A 22,735-nucleotide genomic window follows, 5' to 3' on the forward strand; every position below is an offset into this window, starting at 1 on the left:
GAACATACTTTGAATGATTGAATGTATGCTTGATTTATTTGGCATGTCATGCTTGGTGATGAATGTTAACATTGGTATTCGTGTACACTAGCTGATGATTTGATGTGAAACAATACGTGTTGTGCCGATATGCAAACTGACTGTTATGTGAACATTAAATTGCATGCGTATCATTGCGAACATGAACTGATTTGTTATACGTGCATACAATAGGACGTGATTAATTACTTGTGAGTGCATAACCTAGCATACCGAGCAAACCAAGGTGAGTTCACACTCTTACCAAGGCATGGGATTCCCGGGGTGTTGGGAATGGGATTGAAAGGATAAGTTTGAATAGATATGCTACTGACACTATGACTGGACTACCACATTACTATCCTCGGATGTGAAGGATACTTATACTGATCACTATCCTCGGATGTGAAGGATACCTATACTGATCACTATCCTCGGTCGTGAAGGATACATACACTGATCACAATCCTCGGATGTGCAGGATACTTTACTTATATTGATCACTATCCTCGGTTGCGAAGGATACCTATAGTTACGAGTAGTCTAGTGGTTATACAACGTGGAACACCACCACCAATAGAACATACAATCGGCCCAGTAGAGCCACCTGTTACAAACGAACTTACTATTACGCATTTACTTTCTGTGAACTCGCTCAACTAGTTTGTTGATCATTCTGTTACATGCCTTGCAGATCGTTAGGTACTTGGAGCTTGCATTGGAGAAGCGGGTCGTTGTGGACAAGGATCGTGGCTTTTCTGTTGAACTATTATGACACTTAAAATTGTTAACTACTACTGGATCATTTACTATGCTTCCGCTACATTTTGAAACTATGGTTTTGTTTGAACACCTTTCGTGTTGAATGGATGGTTTACTTTTATTTTACTTGATATTAATTGCATGTTCAATATGATTGGTGGCTTGATCCTGGTCAGTCACGCTCCCAAGCGGTGATACTCCGCGTGTGGATTTTGGGGGTGTGACATTTAACACCATCATAAAATTAAAAAAAAAAACTATCTTAAAATAAAAAAAAACACCATTACACTTCAAAGAACTCAAACAAGAACGACAAACCTTTTCGAAACTCAGATGTTGTTTTCTTGATTTCGGGTAGTTTAAATCGTCGGCTTGTAGTGTTTTTCCGACTTGAATCATCCATCTTCTTCTTCGTTCTTCTTTCAAAATTCTCTGATGATGAACTATCGTGCTTTTTTCGCTTGTATACGAGTTCGATTTTAGGGCTCATTGTAATCTATTGTAAAATCTCTAGTGGGAAGAACACCCTGATTTTCGTGCGAGATGATCGCTATGATAGAGGTTTTAGGAGTTATTAGATACGGTTATTGATTTGAATCTGTGTGAAAGGCCTATTTTACCCCTAAAAATCAAATCAGTATTAAAATACCACTATTTTAATTACAATATTGCCATCTAAATATTAACCATTAGATCAATGATCTAATGGTTTAGATTCTTTCTTATCTTTCTCACACAAAACATTTTTCTTACAATAACCTTACCCTATATATATATATATATGGTAAGGTTCATGCGAGAACCACTCTTATTGCGAGAACTGCGAGAACCAATGTGAATACAAAATAAAATCTAAAAAAAAAATCAAAAAAGCACTTAAAAAAAATTTTTTAATATTTTTTAACAAAAATCGCTATATTTAGTTAACAAAAAAAAATTTTTTTTCGAGTAACAGTTATCCATACATATGTGCATATGTATCATTACTTCAACAAATTCCGTAATACGTTATCAGTAATAGACAATTGCACTTTAATTTACAATACCATCTGTAATACACTACTTTTTACATTACCAATATTCAAAATACACATGTGCATCATTAAGTATAATCATGATATAACTTTTTTTGGTACAAAACGTTTGTGATTTTGAATGGAGAAGTAGGCCCATGTACATGTTTTTTTGTTAGTTATATCTAGTGGTTGATGGTTTGGCTATAGTTGTTACTTTATGATGTAATATGATGATTGGATGGTATAAATGGTGTTGATATACATGTAATAAAGTGAAAATATTGGTAATAGTATTGTATTATGGATGGTAGGAGGTAATGATATTGTATTATGGATGGTAGGAGGTAATGGTAGTGTATTATGGATGGTATGATATATGAAAGGGAAAGTGTATTCAAAGTAGTGTACCAAAACACCTTATTTCATATTGATACATATAGATGCACATGTGCATTTCTAATATTGGTAATGTAGAAAGTAGTGTATTACATATGGTAGTGTAAATGAAAGTTCAATTGTCTAATATTTGTAATGAGTTACGAAATTTGTCAAAGAAAAGATACATATGCACATGTGCATGTTTGTGTATGATGGATAGAATGATAGATGAAAGAGAAAGTGTATTCAAAGTAGTGTACCAAAACACCTTATTTCATGCTGATACATATAGATGCACATGTGCATTTCTAATATTTTTAACGTAAAAAGTAGTGTATTACACGTGGTAATGTAAATGAAAGTGCAATTGACTAATATATGTAATGAATTACCGAATTTGTCAAAGAAATGATACATATGCACATGTGCATGGATAACTGTTACTCGAATTTTTTTTTGAAAATTTTTTATATTTTTTTATTAACAAAATATAGCGATTTTTCCAAAAAAAAATAGTAAAAAAAATAAAAAAAAAATTTGGGTGTCTTTTAGATTTTTTTAGGAATTACTGTTTGTATTCACACTGGTTCTCGCGGTTCTCGCAATAAAGGGGGGTTCATAACGGATCTTTCTCCTATATATATATATATATATATATATATATATATATATATATATATATATATATATATAATAACGTGTATAAAAATAATATGATAATTTAAAAGTGAGGAGACATCATAGAGTGATATGTGTCCAAATTTTTTTCATTTATTGGTATTGAAAGATATAATATTAGTTGAAAATGGGCTAACGGTATGTTGGTCTTTTCATAAGAAATTAACAAAAGATTTGGATGGAGTTAGTAGACTCAACCTAAATTGATATGAAAACCAAACTATTTGATTATAAAAGTTAAAAAAAAATCTATTGGACTAGAATGGATATTTGAAGCAAATCACAAGGATTAAAATAATATTTAACTCTTATTGTGTTTTCTAGTATATAAAAGTGTACTAATTCAACTATATTTATCTTTCTTTGCAAAATTGAGTTATTGACTTTATGTTATACAGGTACGTTTTTTTCTACACTCTGAGCACAAAACTTCTTGAGGATTTTTGAAGACGACCCATTTTAATAAAATGGTTATAATATGATTTATTAAGACCATATACTTAAAGTATAAAAGTTATAAAATAAAATAAATAAATTAAGAGACTAGGGATTTATTCAGGTATTAATTACTGACTTGAAGTACTTCTTTTTAATGGTAAACTTAAATAATTGATGGATCACTTGAGTTTTATCGTGTCACCATTAGAATCATTCGATTATGTTTATCTCCACTAGGCTATAATGTATATACATCAATTCAAGAGGAAACTAATAAATATTGAAAAAAATCTTGTAAATATTGAACTTAGGAGTTAATAGCCATAAGTCTTATCTCACCCTTAAAATAGGTTAGTTATAATAAAATGGAGAAAGAGTTGAACTAATTAACATACGGCTGCTTGAGCAATAAGTAACTTCAATTTGCATGCTTCCTTAAATAGGGTTTAGGGGGTAGCCGGCTAGTCGCACCCTAATTAACAGATTGTTTAAAAAAATATTACATATGGTCATTCTTGAGAAACAATTAACTTACACAAGTTAACAACATAATCAAAATACAGTTAACAATATCATAGAATTGTTTACCGTAATATAACACCATAGCTGCCAACAACAACATATATTACACCATTCATACAAAAAAAAAATCATATGTTTAACTCACTCTGTTTAAAAACACCATGTAACAATATACATAACATCATACATACAAAAAAAAAACATATCTTTAACTCAACCTCTTTGAAACCACCAATATAACATCATAGCTGGAAAGACCAATATACATAACACCATATATATGCTTAACTTAATATGTTTAAAAACACCATATAACACCATAAATATGCTTAACTCATTATGTTTAAAAACACCATATAACACCATACAGCAACAAAAATAACAATACAATTGAACCTAAGCCATATAACACCCTATCTAACAAAAAACACCATGTACAAGAACAACAACCACAATCTTTATAACACAATTAACTGATAAACATACATAAAACACCATTAACATCCTATCTAATAAAAACATTAACTCATTGAACTATAAAACACCATTATAACACTCCTATTCCACCAAACCCTAGGTTTAACACCATCTTAAAATTAAAAAAAAAAAAACTATCTTCAAATAAAAAAAAACACCATTACACTTCAAAGAACTCAAACAAGAACGACAAACCTTTTCGAAACTCAGATGTTGTTTTCTTGATTTCATATAGTTTAAATCGTCGGCTTGTAGTGTTTTTCCCACTTGAACCATCCATCTTCTTCTTCGTTCTTCTTTCAAAATTCTCTGATGATGAACTATCGTGCTTTTTTCGCTTGTATACGAGTTCGATTTTAGGGCTCATTGTAATCTATTATAGATTAAAATCTCTAGTGGGAAGAACACCCTGATTTTCGTGCGAGATGATCGCTATGAGAGAGGTTTTAGGAGGTATTAGATACGGTTATTGATTTGAATCTGTGTGAAAGGCCTATTTTACCCCTAAAAATCAAATCAGTATTAAAATACCACTATTTTAATTACAATGTTGCCATCTAAATATTAACCATTAGATCAATGATCTAATGGTTTAGATTCTTTCTTACCTTTCTCACACAAAACACTTTTCTTACAATAACCTTACCCTATATATATATATATATATATATATATATATATATATATATATAGGGTAAGGTTTATGTGAGAACCACCCTTATTGCGAAAACTGCGAGAACCAATGTGAACACAAAATAAAATCTAAAAAAAATCAAAAAAGCACTCAAAAAAATATTTTTTTTTAATATTTTTTAACAAAAATCGCTATATTTAGTTAACCAAAAAAAACTTTTTTTTCGAGTAACAGTTATCCATGCACATGTGCATATGTATCATTACTTCAACAAATTTCGTAATACGTTATCAGTAATAGACAATTGCACTTTAATTTACAATACCATCTGTAATACACTACTTTTTACATTACCAATATTCAAAATACACATGTGCATCATTAAGTATAATCATGATATAACTTTTTTTGGTACAAAAAATTTGTGATTTTGAATGGAGAAGTAGGCCCATATACATGCTTTTTGGTTAGTTATATCTGGTGCTTGATGGTTTGGCTATAGTTATTACTTTATGATGTAATATGATAATTGGATGGTATAAATGGTGTTGATATACATGTAATAAAGTGAAAATATTGGTAATAGTATTGTATTATGGATGGTAGGAGGTAATGATATTGTATTATGGATGGTAGGAGGTAATGGTAGTGTATTATGGATGGTATGATATATGAAAGGGAAAGTGTATTCAAAATAGTGTACCAAAACACCTTATTTCATGTTGATACATATATATACACATGTGCATTTCTAATATTGGTAATGTAGAAAGTAGTGTATTACATATGGTAGTGTAAATGAAATTGCAATTGTCTAATATTTGTAATGAGTTACGAAATTTGTCAAAGAAATGATACATATGCACATGTGCATGTTTGTGTATGATGGATAGAATGATAGATGAAAGGGAAAGTGTATTCAAAGTAGTGTACCAAAACACCTTATTTCATGCTGATACATATAGATGCACATGTGCATTTCTAATATTGTTAACGTAAAAAGTAGTGTATTACACGTGGTAGTGTAAATGAAAGTGCAATTGACTAATAAATGTAATGAATTACGGAATTTGTCAAAGAAATGATACATATGCACATGTGCATGGATAACTGTTACTCGAATTTTTTTTTGAAAATTATTTATATTTTTTTTAACAAAATATAGCGATTTTTCCAAAAAAAAAATAGTAAAAAAATAAAAAAAATTTGGGTGTTTTTTAGATTTTTTTTAGGAATTACTGTTTGTGTTCACACTGGTTCTCGCGGTTCTCGCAATAAAGGGGGGTTCCTAACGGATCTTTCTCCTATATATATATATATATATATATAATAACGTGTATAAAAATAATATGATTATTTAAAAGCGAGGAGACATCAGAGAGTGATATGTGTCCAAATTTTTTTCATTTATTGGTATTGAAAGATATAATATTAGTTGAAAATGGGCTAACGGTATCTTGGTCTTTTCATAAGAAATTAACAAAAGATTTGGATGGAGTTAGTAGACTGAACCTAAATGGATATGAAAACCATACTATTTGATTATTAAAGTTAAAAAAAAAAACCTTTTGGACTAGAATGAATATTTGGAGCAAATCACAAGGACTAAAATAATATTTAACTCTTATGGTGTTTTCTAGTATATAAAAGTGTACTAATTCAACTATATTTCTCTTTCTTTGCAAAATTGAGTTATTGACTTTATGTTATACAGGTATGTTTTTTTCTACACTCTGAGCACAAAACTTCTCGAGGATTTTTGAAGATGACCCTTTTTAATAAAATGGTTATAATATGATTTATTAAGACCATATACTTAAAGTATAAAAGTTATAAAATAAAATAAATAAATTAAGAGACTAGGGATTTATTCAGGTATTAATTACTGACTTGAAGTACTTCTTTTTAACGGCAAACTTAAATAATTGATGGATCACTTGAGTTTTATCGTGTCACCATTAGAACCATTCGATTATGTTTATCTCCACTAGGCTATGATGTATATACATCAATTCAAGAGGAAACTAATAAATATGGAAAAAAATCTTGTAGATAGTGAACTTAGGAGTTAATAGCCATAAGTCTTATCTCACCCTTAAGATAGGTTACTTATAATAAAATGGAGAAAGAGTTGAACTAATTAACATACGGCTGCTTGAGCAATAAGTAACTTCAATTTGCATGCTTCCTAAAATAGGGTTTAGGGGGTAGCCGGCTAGTCGCACCCTAATTAACAGATTGTTTAAAAAATTATTACATATGGTCATTCTTGAGAAACAATTAACTTACACATGCAGTTTCCATACATACAAATAGTAAAAAATAACTCTGGTGTAGGGTTTACTCTACTAAATGGTAAAATAATTATACACGCTGTTTCTAGTTCAATTCACATGGTAAACCCCGCCACATGCATTCCACCTGGTTCCCCGCCGGTCAACCCACCACCATTTCCACCCACACTATATAACCACCAAAACCCTACCTCACCATCGCATTCAATCTCTTCACAACAAAAAGCTTCAAAACTTCAATATAATCAATCTTTTTCTTTAAATTAATTCCCATTAAATAATCACAACCATGAAGATTATGAAAGTAATCTTCATGATCGCAGCCACCATGGCCATAGCCATAGCAACAACCCTCACCATCACCTCCACCACGTCCGGTGACAATCAAGAAGCAACGCAGCTCGTTGGGCCGCCAGTTGTGAACCCATTTCCAAAAAGGGTGAGTCGGTTTCTAGCTGAAAACAAGAACCCTCGAGCAGCGGATCATTGCAACAAAGACGACGAGATTTGCTACATCTTAGAAGGAAAAAACTCAACATGTTGCAACAATAAGTGTATGGATTTGAGTGAGGATAAACACAATTGTGGTGGGTGCAAGAAGAAGTGCAAGTTCACAAGCTCATGTTGCAGAGGGGAGTGTGTGAATTTGGCTTATGATAAGAGGCATTGTGGGTCGTGTGGCAACAAGTGTATGCCCGGTGGTTATTGCATTTACGGTCTCTGCAATTACGCATAATCAATCATTTGATCTTGATTGTATGTGATGTGTGTTGAGAAGTTCTTCGATGCTAGGTCGATCGATTATATATACATGCATTAATTTAACTATTCATAGGCACGTTAATATGCCATCAATAATGACCATGTTTGGTCACCCGAATGTTGTATACTCATTTATAATCTAATTTCATGTTTTATAATATTAATTCATACCCAGTTTTGAATTGTCGATATATTTTTCTTAGGCTTAAGCGCGTTTAAGTTCAAGAATACGCGCACTTGAGCGAGATGAAACTCCTTTCGTTTAAACTGAAGAAGATAGTTAAGAACATGTAGTTGAGTTGGCAAAAGCATGTTATTTAAGCAACTGTGTACGATAGAAAAAAAAATCATATATAAGTTGCTAATTTTGCCAAGAAAAGGTGAAATGAAGGTATGCATGTTCATGTTACCTTAATTCCAGCAATTAAGAATCGCACGTTTGCGTAGAAAGTAGAGAGTGGAAAACTTTTTTTGTGTTTCAAATTAGAAGTTTCCCTTACAAAGTCGTCGCTATGCATGTTGTTTCTTGCATAACACAAATTTTCTACTTTTTAATTTATTATATGTTCCATTTTCGATCTTTCATGTTCTATTTACTTTTTGTTACACGCTATTTTTCATGAAAAGTTGCATATAAAATAACGTATCTTTTCTACATGTCAACATAGAATCGTTTACTGCTAATATTGAGCTAACTCACTTGGTTTCTATATATCAACATAGGATTGTTTATTGTTAATGTGAAACTAACTCAATTGGAAGAAGTTTATTGTCTATTAATAGGAGGATTTGGGTTCAATCCCAAACAAAGTGTTAATTTGGTATAATTTAGTTGTGATTACAAGTTGTGTATCATTAGCCGATCAAAAAGAAAAATAGGATTGTTCACTAAGCTATAAGAATAAAGCATGTAGATTTTTTCTTGGTCTGATAACCAAATTTATATTGCGCTAGGTTACTTTCTCATGTATTACACGAGTTAAGAATGTAATGTTATGTATTTATTAATAAAAAAGTTATTTTTTTTAAAATATATGAACTGTATAGTTGAATAAACTTTAGTCTTATACTAATACTAGTAGTAAAACTCATGTGCAAACACGTGTAGTTTTTAGAAAACTATGCAGACCACATATAAATGGTGAATGTGGTTATAGTTATAAATAGACAAGTCGGCCGGTAAATACTTAAAGTTTAGAGTATAAAAAATAGGAAAATATACGATTTATTAATCTTTGTGAACGAAATAACATCTGCATTCAAGCAACTGTTAATAATTACAAATCAAATATTTAGACTGTAAAACACATTAGACACAACTTCATCATAGAAATCAAATAAATCCTATATCAGTAGCCCACTAAAGAAAAAAACTATATTCACTTAAGAAGTGCTGGACTCTAAATTTCCATTATCCTTCAACCGGATCATACAACATAAACTCAGCACATTGCATCGTCACCTTCTTCTTTAGCATCTCGGTGTATTTATTGATCTTTGACCCATCCATGATGTGCTGCATTATAATCTAATCAATAAAAACATTAATATGTTGTTTTTTAAAGATTCCAAAATGTTGTTTAAAATTATCAAAAGGATTGTTCAAAAATGACAAAAAAGAAAAACTTCGTTTAAAAGAGTAAACCACTCTTTTAGTGGTTCAAAAGTCTGTTTGACCAAAGTCAAACCACCGTTTTAACCTAACAGTGGTTTCAACCACTATTTTCTCCACAAAACTTTGTTTTAACCCAACAGTGGTTTTAAACATCTGTTTTCTTCCATCTATTGATCAAAGTCTACAGATGTATCAACCACTATTTTATTTTCAAACATCTGTTCACAACAATTAGAGGTTTCAAAACATAAACAGACATTTGCCACTATTATAAGCTTTTAAACTCTCAACCCTAAATATTTATTTAATTAATTTTTTTTCACCTCATTTAAAGTTTTCTAACTTTTCTAAACAGGCCTTCCCCCTTTACACTTTGAGTTTTAGAGGACAGAACTCCAACTAACCTGACTAACCTGATTGATCGCATTCATTATTACCACTGTGATGTAGTACCATATGTTCAAAAAGGTGTACCTTGTTTGGCTTGTTATTTTGTGTGATTACTGTTGTAGAGCCTTTAATTATCATCAAACAACCATCTTGTCAGTAGAAATTGAGCAAGATTTCAATCTTTGTTTTCATTCCCATACTAAGATCTTCATCACCGGTATATCTTGAAATTTACCGCCCATCTCAGTATCTAAAAACTCCTGCAGCCAATTGATTATTTGTAAACAGAAACCAAAATTTCTCTAAGAATAAAAGCACCCTTTTGAATGCCACCAAAATGCTCTAACCATGTTTGACTTCTGTAGGCCATATTTTGACCATCCATAAGAACACGTTTGAAACTTTGAGTGTATAACATTGCAGCATGGCCTGATCTTTGAAATGCGTCGACTGTTTTCCAACATTGACTATGCAGACATTCACTTAGATGCTGGCCCATATCATAGTGATCCAAACACTGAAAAAACGCCACCTTATTGATGATCATAATACTGCTGCAATAAAGAAAAATAGACAGATATACCATATCCACCGGTTGTCATCATTTTATGTTTGCATCTAAAGCTTTCTAGGCTGCTTCACATTCAGCGACTTGTCATTCACGCTCTTCAATGTAACTCTGCATCTCTCTCTCTCTCTCTCTCTCTCTCTCTCTCTCTCTCTCTCTCTCTCTCTCCTTCATGATTCTGTCTTGTATATGTGCATCTAAAGCTTCACGATGAGAAAGCCAAACCTCATATAACTAAATAAAACTCGATTGATTTGATGTGAAATTAATGAAACACTAACTTAGAGAATGAAGATTTGAAGATTACTTTGGAGAAATGTTGTTCGGTTGATGTAGTCATGGTCGCCGACGATGGAAGATCGGAATCGCCGTAGTCGGTTGCTTTCTCCGGTCAAGTAATGGAGTGTGCAAAACTTTTGTTTTACCTGTATCGGAGCATATCAGCATCATCTTTGAGGATATCCCTTCGCTTCAAACCTTCTTCTCTTGCAATTCTCGTGGTGTTCTCTACTGCAACTAAAGCTTCATTATGTTTATGGTTTTCTTGTTTGAGTGACGCGTTGTCTTCGCCGGCTTTCTTTATATAACTTATGAATCCCATTTCTTTCGCAGTCCATGCAAGAACCTGTTCTTCAGACTCCACTCTTAATCTTTCAGATGTCTCCATTTGTAACTCAAGTTCTTCACGTAACCGTTCGATTTCCTTTTTCAAATGGGCTACTTGTTCTTCTAATAATCGTAGTCGTTCGTTCACTGTACTGGATTCCATCGCTACTTCGCTTAAAGCCGATGCTAAATCATCCATAGCTTTTTTGCTTGTCTCCTCAGCTTTTGTTGCTAATTTCACTTCTTTTCTCATCATTGCTATTTCGTCTCTCAGAATTTTAGCATTCGAAGATGAATCCAGATTACTCGTTTGATTGAACCCGTTTTTACCACCGTTTTGAAGGCTATTGAGATTTTCTTGAAGGGTCACAACATCAAGCTTTGATTTTTCTAAGTCCATTTTAGTTTGCTCGAATTGTCGGGTTTGCAGCATCAATGATTCCAGCATATGTGATTCTGATTTCTTCGTTTTCTCCGGTTCATTTTCGAGTTCTTAAATCTGCTTCTTGAATTGCTCCAAAGAAGCATCCCTATCAGCTAACTTAGCCTCGAACACCTTTGCAGATTCAAGCTGCTTGCTCAATTCATTGATCTCTTCATCTCTTGATTTGATCTCTTTTATCGAATTTGATAGCAACTCTTGTAAACTCTTGAGCTCTGAAAACATTCGTTCGACTTTTTGAGGCAATAATCCTGTATTAGCCAACTCTTTAGCTTCTTTAACCTCTACAACTGCTCGGTTTCTTTCAGTTTCTACTTCATCTAATCTCGCTTTCATGTTCTTCAATTCCTCTTCTTGATCACTAACTTGTTTTTGCATTATTGCAGCTTTTACTATCCGATTCTACATAACAAAATCAAAATCATAGTGATAATACACACAATCAACATCAAGTTCTCAACCTAATCGTACAAAAAAATTCACATAAAACAGTTCAAATTTACGATTCTGATCTCGTGATCAACTGCAATGATTTTTTTAATGTTAAAAACTATGCATCCATAAACTTTCAACTGACATACCTTGCAACAACTTTTCCTTGGCTTTTCATCACCGTTGTGCTCATCTTCGCTTGGTTTACGTTCAGGCATGCTGCAATACATAAATCATGAAAACTGTTTAAAATCTTCTCAGATCTTAAAGATTTAAACTACAAACTTAGAAACAGCAGCACAAGGAGCTTAAAAACTGCATAACAGCAGCAAAAACAACATAAACAACATAAAAACTATCAACTCTCTTTCAACAATTCCTAATCTTTTAGTTTAGGAAACCAGTCAAATAATTTCACTTCATTTTTGTTTGTTCTGATTTACTTCAAATTGTTAGGTGTAGGTGCTTATTCAAAGACAAGAAAATCATTATTTACCAAAATGTAGAAGGCTATATGTTCCGTTGTTTTGGATCAAGTTTGCTTTATGCAAGGTGACGTTTTTTTCTTTTTGGTAATCACGTTCGGGAGAGAACATATATATATTGTATTGGATTGAGATCCATTTATATTGTACATTATTTTTTATTTACTTAATGAACTTTATCTTTATTATATTTTTATGTGTTATACAACTTAAATTATTCAACTCGTGTATCACACGGGTAGATAACCTAGTAAACTTAATTTAAAATGAGTTTTGGTGTTTAATGGGCTTAAAACAAATAAAGTGTTAATGAGTTTAAAGGTTGTTTGTTTATCTTTTAATAAGACTCTTAATGGTTCAGCACTTAATGATTCAGACGATTTGTATCGCAAACAGATGTCTGAATGGTTAAGACATTTGTCTCTGAACGGTTAAGCATTATACTGGCTCTTAATGGTTCAGACCTCTTACTAGTTCAGCACTTAGGTGCTGTTTGTTTTTTCAAAGGTAAAACGTCTGTAGTCCGCGGACCACATTTGCAGACATCTGTAGCAGAAGAGGTGGACCAAACCTCTACAGTCTGCAAGATGAAGACTGTTTATTTTTTAACTTCTCCAAACTACTGAAATAACACCAAAATTCAGCAAAGTAACACCACAATTATGAAAATTAACATCAAAATTCTAAAAAACTAACATCAAAAATCTAAAAGATAACACCACAATTCTGAAAAACTAACATCAAATGTGTAAAACTCATACCTTTTGTCTCCATCTGAATTATATATAGTCGATCCAGTTTCAACACTCTCCTGAAAATTCAAAACAAATTAAACTTTTTAAAGCTTTTAAAATGTCAAATGTGTAAAACTCAAACAAAGCTAAAAGAACAAAAGTTTAAAATATAGATATAAAATTATAATAAAATAGATTGTAAAAATATTAACACATTACCTCTAGATCTGAAACTTCCAGATTCTTCAATTTGCACAAACAGTAACGAAGTACTGAGCTTCCTCCTCTTCACTGTTATCGGATTATCCATCGTCTCCACCAACGTAGTTCGAGCTCTAATCGTGACTCCTACCAGAGTGGCGGAGGCTGCGAGGAGGAAGGGGTGACGGGCGGCGGCGGCGGTTTGTGGAGAGTGGCGGCGGCGGACTGTGGAGGTGGGGGAGTTGACTGGGGGACTGTGGAAGTGGATGAGGTGACAACGGAGATGTGGAGGTGTCGGCTGGGAGGAGGAAGGGGTGGAGGACAATAGAAGATGCTAGGGTTGAGGATCTGTGTTTTGAAAATAAGGCAGAGCAGAGGAAAAGAGGTTTGAAGACTCGAGTCCACATTTGCCCCAATAAGAGGACTGGCAGACATTTTTTTAATGAAATCACTTCGAGAAAACAAACACACTGCAGAGTCAAACGTCTGCGCGTGGTCTACGTGGGGCAGACATAAAAGGTCAATAAGAGCTTTTCACAAAAAACAAACACCCCCTTAATGGTTCAGATCTCTTACTATTTACTGGTTCAGCATTTTACCATTCAAATGTTGCCAAACAGCCTATATATATTTAACAAAGTATATACATTTTTCTTTTTTAATATATATAGCATAAGTTTTTTTTAAATGTGGGGCGGGGCCTGAACCGTTGCACAACCCACCCTCTTACGGCCGGCAATAATCAAGAGCATCAAGAGAAACAATGGGACCCTTTTAGTTATTGATGTGTAGTTGTCCGTAAAGGGTACCTATATATTGTTAAACTGGGAGAGCCCTGGATACTAAACCAGAAACCAAACACACACAAGAACTCACGAGGTGATCAACTGATTGACTCTTTTTGTTATTGATTATAAAGAAAAGATACGTACTACAAATAATAAAACCTATCTAATTATACTAAGTAATGACTTGGCTAACAAGGAATCCTAGTTTGACTCAAATTCAAAAACATAATAAATAAACTATCAAATTAAATATTGATCTTTATCTCCTCCTTCCACCCCTTTAGAGATAACCGTACCACCCTTGATCAAACCGAACCAAGCCTATCCATAAGCGGAATTGCCTTTTTCACACTCCCTCTCAATTCCAGCTTCATGCATTCCTATCTTCGAGCACAACTTCAGCAACCTTGCCTTTGTCAAGCCTTTAGTGAAAGCATCAGCCACCTGTTCCTCAGTTTCAACATGAATCAAGTCAACTTCTCCTTGAAGAACCTTTTCCCGAACAAAGTGATAGTGCACTTCAACATGTTTAGTGCGTGCGTGGAACGTAGGATTCTCTGCTAACTGAATAGCTGACATATTATCACAAAACAACTTCACTTTGTAGCTTATCTTTTGATTCAGATTCTCCATAAGACGTACCAGCCACACTAATTCTTGTGTAGCTACAGCTACCGCCCTATACTCAGCCTCTGTGGTTGACAGCGACACTGAGGTTGCCGCTTACTGCACCATGACACTGCACCACTTCCAATTTTAAACACATATCCAGTGGTGGATTTCCTCTGATCTGGATCACCTTTCGAAATCTGAATCACAATATCCAATAAGTTCACCTTCAAACTCCCTCTTGAACTTAATCCCATGGCTCAGTGTCCCTCCAATGTATCCAAGAACTCTTTTAACAGTAAACATATGCGGCGTTCGAGGAGCTAGCATGTATCGACTTAACACACCGACTACGAATGACAAGTCGGGCCTGGTAAGAGTTAGATAAATTAAGCTTCCAACAATTTTGCGATACTCGGTTGGATTGTCCAACTCTTCTCCTTCATCAGCTTTAATTTTAGTATTTACATCGATGGGAGTGACTGCAACTTTGGATTTCATCATGCCATGCTTAACTAATAAATCCCTGGAATACTTTTGCTGATGTAATACAATACCATCATTTTCATACTCAATCTCCAGACCCAAGAAATGTCTCAATCGTCCCAAGTCCTTCATCCTAAAACGAACGTTCAAGTTCTCATTCAACTGATTAATTTCTTCTACAAGGTCACCGGTGATAACCAAGTCATCGACATACACAAGAACAACCGCTGTTTTGTTACCCACTGACTTAACGAATAAACTGGCATCGGCTGGAGTACTTGTAAAACCACTATACTCGAGAAATTCTGCTATCTTCCCATACCACGCTCTCGGCGATTGTTTGAGCCCATAAAGCGCCTTCTTGAGCTTACATACATAACCCGGCTTCATCCTATTCTCGAACCCAACAGGTTGCTCCATGTAAATTGCTCTATCCAAATCTCCGTATAAGAACGCGTTATTAACGTCCATTTGCCAAAGTATCCAATTCTTATTTGCCGCCAAAGCAATTAACACTCTAACTGTTGTCAACTTCGCCACTGGACTAAACGTTTCATCATAGTCGAGCCCGTATTCTTGTGAAAAACCTCGAGCGACTAGACGGGCCTTGTATCTCTCTATTGAACCATCGGCTCGTCTTTTAATCTTGTATACCCACCTGCACGAGATCGGCTTCACGTCTTCGGGCTTAGGCACGAGCTCCCATGTTTGATTTTTAGCAAGTGCACCAAGTTCTTGTTGCATTGCTTTGATCCACTCGCTTGATTTACACGCTTCATCATATGAATTTGGCTCTACAACATTAGTTTCAACCAGAGCAACATTGGCATATCTCCGATTGGGCTTGTGGTTTCTATTGGATCGACGGGGCTCATTCACTGGAGCATTGGGCTGATTTTTGTTGGTATTTATGGGCTGCACACTAGAGTTTTCGCTGGTATTTATGGGCTGCACACTGGAGCTGGGTTCTTCTTGCTCCAGCTCAAGTTAAACTTCCACTTCTGGATCATCTTCAACGGTTAGATTTACGAATGAAGTTTTAAGCTTCTCGGTTAAATCTTCTGTATCGGGTAAAACATCATTAACTCGTGACCACCAAGCAGAATTTTCATCAAACACTACGTGCCTCAAAACAAGGCATTTTCCAGTATTCGAGTCACAACATTTCCATCCTTTGCGCTCTTCATCATAGCCGACAAAAATACAACGAACCGCCTTTTTATCTAACTTTTGTCTCAGATGACTAGGTACAAATACGTAACAAACACTACCAAAGACTTTAAAGTACAAAACATTAGGCCTTTTGTTACGTATTAATTCGAAAGGAGAAACATACCTGAAACTTTGTTGAGGAGTTCGATTAATAATATAGGCTGCAATTCTAATCGATTCTGCCCAAAACCTTTGAGGAATATTTTTATTATGAAGCAAACTACCCGAGACTTCTTGTAAATGTCGATTCTTTCGTTCAGACACTCCGTTTTGCTGGGGTGTATTTGCACATGTTAACTGCCTTCCAATTTTACAACTTTTAAGAAAACTTGCAAATTCTTGACTTGTATATTCCCCACCATTATCCGACCGAAGACACTTAATTTTTCTACCAGTGACTCGCTCGGCTTCTAAACGGAATTCTTTAAACTTTGCAAGGGCCTCGCTTTTCTGTTTCATAAAAAATACCCAAACGAAACGTGAATAATCGTCAATAAAGGTTATAAAATACTGCATACCACTCATCGATTTTTGCTTCATTGGTCCACACACATCGGTGTGAACTAGTTCGAGCGGGGCAGTAGCTTTGTATGTGGACTGGCTGAACGGTAGCTGATGAGCTTTTCCGAACTGGCACCCTCACACACTTCATCTTTATTAACTTCTAACTTGGGTAAACCGACTACAGAGTCTTTCTTCATAATGATGCCCAATTTTTCATAGCCGACATGACCTAGGCGTTGATGCCAAAGATCAACTATTTGCGAATTCTTGGTCTTTTCAACATACGTTGTTTCAGCGGATAGCACATACACACTTTCTCTCCTATGACCTTGTAGTATTGGTTTTGACGGGGTCTCAAACTTCTCAAATACTCTAACATCGTTTGGACCGAACACAACATACTTCCCAGCATCAGTCATTTGTGGAACTGAAAGTAAGTTTTTCCGCATCCCAGGAACATGGTACACATACGTAAGAACTAACTCCTTGCCTTCGGTTTTAGAGGGAAACACAACATCGCCAATACTTTCAATGTTGTGTCTAGAGTTGTCTGCAATTACTACAATGCTATTCCCAGAATACTTAGTTGGATTAGATAACTTACCTCGTTCTCCAGTCATGTGATTTGAACACCCAGAGTCGACTATCCAATCATCCAGCTTGTTAACTTGTGGTTCCACTGAAACGGTGAAAGCATGCTCTTCAATAAAATCTTGATCATAGTCTTGTGCAAGTAACCCATCCACATTCCAGCCTTCTTCATCTTCGGTTACAGCAACGTTTCCTTCTTCACGACCTTTCTTTTTACAATCTCTCGCCATATGACCTTTTCTACCACAGCTATGACACTTGTATGGAAACCGTTTTCCGCTTTGCCTTGGTTTCTGATCACCACTAGAATCATCCTGATCTTGCGCCTTCTTTTGGTCACTTGAGGACGGTTTTGACTTATCAAACCGCTTCTTTGTATACCTGCTAGATCAATTCTTCCCTCGGCTACTATTTGCATACAGTGCTTCGTCTTCCTTTTTAATTGAGACACCTGCTAGCTGTTTAGCCAAGGCCTCTTGGCCGGCTAACAAATTTTCGAACTCCACTAAGGTCGGTTGAGTCGCCCATCCTTGTATTGCAGTAATAAAACTCCTGTACTCTGGTTTCAAGCCATGTATAATGACTCTTTTCATCATGGCTTCTCCGATACGAGATTGTTCCTCCAGTTCTCCAATCTCTCTACATAGGGTTTTTACTTTTCGAAAGTACTGTGGAATAGACATATCACCTTGAGATATCATCATCAACTCGCTTTCGAGTAGCTGCAACCTTGCATCGTTCTTCTTCGAAAACAGTTTTGCAAACATATCCCAGGCCGGCTTTGGATACTTGATCCCTTGTAAATGTTCGAGCATCTCTTCCTCCACCGTTGTCTATAAGATAAACATCGCCTTCCCAGCTCTCACCTTCCACTTATGGACTGATCCATTCGTGTCAACCCTAGGAACCTGAGTTTCGGACCCATTCACAATCTCCCAGAGATCTTGACCCTGAAGATAAGACATCATGGTCGTTGACCAAGTGTTATAGTTGGTATTGTTGAGCTTTTTGATACCGCATATAACCTGGAAATCCGACATGATTGATTTCTTGAACAGCTACGGTTTCCTGCGATTGGTATTGACTGAGTTGCGATTCAAGATAATGATTTCTGACCTGCTGATTATCATCGAACGCTACCACGGCCTTTCCTCTTCGTTGCTGCTCTTTGATCTTCGTCTGCTCTGATACCAATTTGTTAAACTGGGAGAGCCTGGATACTAAACCAGAAACAAAACACATACAAGAACTCACGAGGTGATCAACTGATCGACTCTTTTTGTTATTGATTATAAAGAAAAGATACGTACTACAAATAATAAAACCTATCTATTTATACTAAGTAATGACTTGGCTAACAAGGAATCCTAATTTGACTCAAATTCAAAAACATCATAAATAAACTATTAAATTCTAAACTCGGTATGGACCGCCGGAAAACTCCTATTCCGGTAGAGGTTCAACGTCGCATTACAAAGTTATTTGTTACCAATCTTCCGGATGGCTGCAGTGGGCTAGATTTAGCATCTCAGGTCAGGTCGCACGGCCAGATTTTTGATCTGTACATTGCAAGGAAAAGAGACAAGGGAGGGAATCGATTCGGTTTTATTTCGATGCTAGATGTCAAGGACAAAGGAGAATTATTGAAAAACCTTCGGGGTATTCGTTTTGGGGTTAACAAACTTTGGTTCAACATAGCACGGTTTGTTCTAGAGGATGGTGAAATCAATACAGGTATGTCCAAGCAGAAGCCTATCAAGATACCGGACCCTAAAGGTAATGTTGGGGAAGGTTCGACTACAAACGGTGGTTACAACGTGACAGGGGAATGGCCTTTTAAAGACATGTTAGTAGGAAAAACTATTAACGTAGATGACAAGATTAATGCTTTTTCTTCTTTGCATGGAGTAGCTGTTGTGACAAGGATGGCTGATGTCACGAGTTTGAAGAACATTTACGTGTATCTCAATGAAATATGTCCAGGCCTAGGTAAGGTGCAATTTTTAGGAGGTCTGGATCTCTTGGTTTCTTTTGAAGATGCAGAGTCGGCTCAAACGTTTCGCTTCGCTGCGGAAACAATGAAGGAGATTTTTTCTTTAGTCAGCTTGTGGGAAGGCCAATCCTTGGGCTTCGAATGAGTGGCGTGGTTGAAGGTACAAGGCATCCCTCTACATTTGGTCTCGAATGAAGTTATCGATGCCGTCGGAGGAATGATCGGTAAGGTGGTGCATAAAGCTAACAGGTCTGAATCCGACCATGATCTATCCTTCGAATACGTGGGTGTCTTGGTCAGAGATGGTAAGAGAATATCCGAGGAGATTATGCTCGTTTGGAGGAACCGGAAGTTTCGTGTCTGGATTGTGGAAGAAGCAAGTGACTGGGTGCCCGATTTCACTAAGGTTCCTAAAAATCAAGATGACGAAAACATGGCTAGTGAAGAGTTGACTGAGGATGACAAGACGGAAAATCAGTCGGAACATTCGTCGGAAGAGTCTGACAGCGAATCGGAAGTAGACCTGGATGTTGATCAATCGATGGACCCGGTTGACCCGGTTGAACCGGTTGTTGACCAGGTTCAAAAGGAATGTGTTGAATGCCCATTAAATGCGATTAATAATGAGCAATCATTGTCTTTTAAGGTTATGAATGTTGTGGAGGATTTTTCGGCTGACTGTTTCATTCCAGCTGCAGAGTTTGACTTTGATCACCCGATTGAGAATGTCCAAAATAGCCCTTTGTTTTCAAATGTAATCAAACGCAAGAAGTGTAAAAAAGCTGATGTGGGCCGGACCAGTTTTAATTATATCAGTAGCAATGAGAGTCAAAAGTTGGGCAAGAAGCCCAAAAACACTCTAGATGAATACTTGGAAGAAGATGTCTTTGGGTTAAATCCTCTATTGGGCCTGGATAATAATACGTCAATTCCACTGGACGACAACTCAATGGCTGCTACTAACAATCTGTTTAACCTTAACTCTCAACCTATTCCTCCCTTGAAGAATCTCCTGCTAATGAATCGGGTGATCACGACGAAGCCGAACCAGCTAGCTTACCCAACGAAGCTCCTGTTCTAAATGAGGAGATTGAAGCGACCAAGTTGTTGGGGGAGAAATTGGGAGTATCTTTGGGAGAGCATGAATCGTTAGTTCAAAAGTCAATCATCCAAGAAGGGTTACTAAGTGGTAAGCAATGAATTGTCTTTCGGTCAATATTCGGGGGATAGGGTCTAAGGGTAAATCGGTTTGGATAAACCGCTTAAAGAATGATAATGGTGTGGCGTTTATTTGGCTTCAAGAGACTATGTCGAGTAACATTTCGACGGGGTTGGTTTCAAATTATTGGGGTGGTCTGGGTCACGAATTTGATAGCGTTGATGCTGACGGTAATTCAGGAGGGATCCTTAGCATTGGGGACCCAAAATTCTTCTCTAAAGATTCGGTTGTTAAAGACCCTAATTTTTACTTGTTTCCGGTCTTCTATATGATGGCAAAAGTCGGTTTAATTTTCTGAACGTTTATGCCCCGCAAAATAAAACTTTGAAGAGAAATCTTTGGGATAGACTGCTTCGGGTGATTCAAATGGGTTCTGGCTGGTGGATTATTTTCGAAGATTTTAACGCGGTTAGAGATCAAGCTGAGAGAAAAAATTCAGTTTTCGACCCTGTCTGTGCTCGGGATTTTAATTATTTTGTGGATGAAGCTGGTCTCAGGGAATATGAATTGAAAGGCATGAATTATACTTATATGGTCAATCGGCGCGGCGTTTGTAAACTGAGCCGTATTGATAGAGTTTTCGTTTGTGAAAACATCTTTAATAAGTGGTCGAATGGGTATGTTCGGGCTCTTAAAAGAGAAAAGTCGGACCACTCTCCGTTACTTCTTTCTCTTGTTGACACAAATTTCGGTCCGAAACCTTTTAGATGGTATGACTCTTGGATTGATAAACCGGGTTGCTTGGAGGTGATAAACTCGGTGTTAGGCGACTGGATTAACACGGGCCCGACCGATGTGAATTTAACTAACAAATTGAAAGCTTTAAAGGAAAAGCTAAAGGTTTGGATTAAAGGCAGTAGACTAAATGAAAGGCAAGATGAAAGCAATTTGAGACAAGAGAAGGAAAGCCTAGAAGTCCTAATGGAGCACCAAGATTTGGAAGAATCGGATGTTTGGGTTTGGACTGAGTGTGTTAAGTGCTTAGAAGATATTGAGCTCATGAAATCTCACGACATCAGACAAAAGTCGCGGATTAAATGGGCTATTCTTGGCGACGAGAACGCGAGTTTTTTTCACAATATTGTTAAGGGTAGATTAGTTAAGCGAGAAACTCAATTCCGGGTCTACAAATCAAAGACGAGTGGATTTCGAAACCGGTTTTGGTCAAGCGTGAAGTCCTCAGTTTTTATAGAGATCACTTCAGGGAAGACACTCCTTTTCGTCCTACAATTAATTGCACCGGTTTGAAGCGCTTAACTGATATGGATGGTTTATTGTTGACGGGTCCTTTTTCCAAGCAAGAAATTAGAGATGCGGCTTTCGACTGTGGTTCAAATAAGGCGCCCGGACCAGATGACTTTAATTTTCGCTTTGTCAAACGCTTCTGGAATTTGCTTGAAGATGATTTTTACAAAATTTTGGAGGAATTCCATGACACAGGTACCATAAATTCGGGTTGCGGTTCGGCTTTCATAACCTTGATTCCTAAGGTTAAATCGCCGGTGGGCCTCAAAGATTATCGTCCTATAACTCTTATTGGGATGATAAGTAAGGTTATTTAAAAAATCCTTACTAATCACCTCAAAAAGGTGTTAGGTAAAGTGATCTCAGAATCTCAATCGGCGTTTTCATCTGATCGTTTTATTTTAGACGGTCCGCTTGTGGTGAATGAAATAATGGATTGGTTGAAAAAACGGAAGAAAAAGGCTTTCCTATTAAAGATAGATTTCGAAAAAGCTTATGACAATGTCAATTGGCATTTTTTGATCTCTATGATGTCTCAAATGGGTTTTCCGGTTAGATGGTGCACGTGGATCAAAGGCATTCTCGTCTCAAGTCGGGCTTCTATCCTTGTCAATGGTTCTCCCACTTTCCAGTTTA

At 35.8% G+C, this 22,735-nt stretch overlaps 4 protein-coding genes across 9 annotated transcripts; 2 read left to right on the forward strand and 2 right to left on the reverse strand.

The window, feature by feature from the left end:
• Positions 1–7,442: 7,442 nt before the first annotated feature.
• LOC110921378 (stigma-specific STIG1-like protein 2) lies at positions 7,443–8,153 on the forward strand. Its single transcript, XM_022165696.2, has one exon. The coding sequence runs from the start codon at positions 7,507–7,509 to the stop codon at positions 7,951–7,953; it is 447 nt and encodes a 148-aa protein (XP_022021388.1). The 5' UTR covers positions 7,443–7,506; the 3' UTR covers positions 7,954–8,153.
• Positions 8,154–9,188: 1,035 nt separating this feature from the next.
• Positions 9,189–13,834, reverse strand: LOC110923457. 6 transcript variants are annotated; one of them, XR_004872397.1, is made up of 8 exons: positions 13,471–13,833; positions 13,279–13,328; positions 12,182–12,251; positions 10,860–12,002; positions 10,568–10,755; positions 10,332–10,501; positions 10,069–10,244; positions 9,189–9,507 (listed from the first exon to the last, which is right to left on the reverse strand). XR_004872397.1 is itself a non-coding variant. In XM_022167543.2 (4 exons), exons 3-4 carry the CDS (start codon positions 12,248–12,250, stop codon positions 11,652–11,654), a joined length of 420 nt encoding a protein of 139 aa, XP_022023235.1. In that variant the 5' UTR covers position 12,251; positions 13,279–13,328; positions 13,471–13,824; the 3' UTR covers positions 11,271–11,651. The 6 variants fall into 6 exon arrangements, 1 of the variants encoding a protein (XP_022023235.1); XR_004872398.1 differs by having other exon boundaries at positions 9,189–9,495; positions 10,332–10,755; XR_004872396.1 differs by having other exon boundaries at positions 9,999–10,244; positions 10,332–10,755.
• Positions 13,835–16,322: 2,488 nt separating this feature from the next.
• On the reverse strand, positions 16,323–17,872 carry LOC110924058. The gene is made up of 3 exons (XM_022168099.1): positions 17,195–17,872; positions 16,672–16,997; positions 16,323–16,578 (listed from the first exon to the last, which is right to left on the reverse strand). Exons 1-3 carry the CDS (start codon positions 17,870–17,872, stop codon positions 16,323–16,325), a joined length of 1,260 nt encoding a protein of 419 aa, XP_022023791.1.
• A 3,348-nt stretch (positions 17,873–21,220) lies between these two features.
• Positions 21,221–22,102, forward strand: LOC110924059. The gene has a single exon (XM_022168100.1). It carries the CDS (start codon positions 21,221–21,223, stop codon positions 22,100–22,102), a length of 882 nt encoding a protein of 293 aa, XP_022023792.1.
• Positions 22,103–22,735: the final 633 nt, after the last annotated feature.

Source organism: Helianthus annuus, chromosome 11 (assembly GCF_002127325.2).
Source record: "Helianthus annuus cultivar XRQ/B chromosome 11, HanXRQr2.0-SUNRISE, whole genome shotgun sequence".
Classification (NCBI taxonomy): domain Eukaryota; kingdom Viridiplantae; phylum Streptophyta; class Magnoliopsida; order Asterales; family Asteraceae; genus Helianthus; species Helianthus annuus.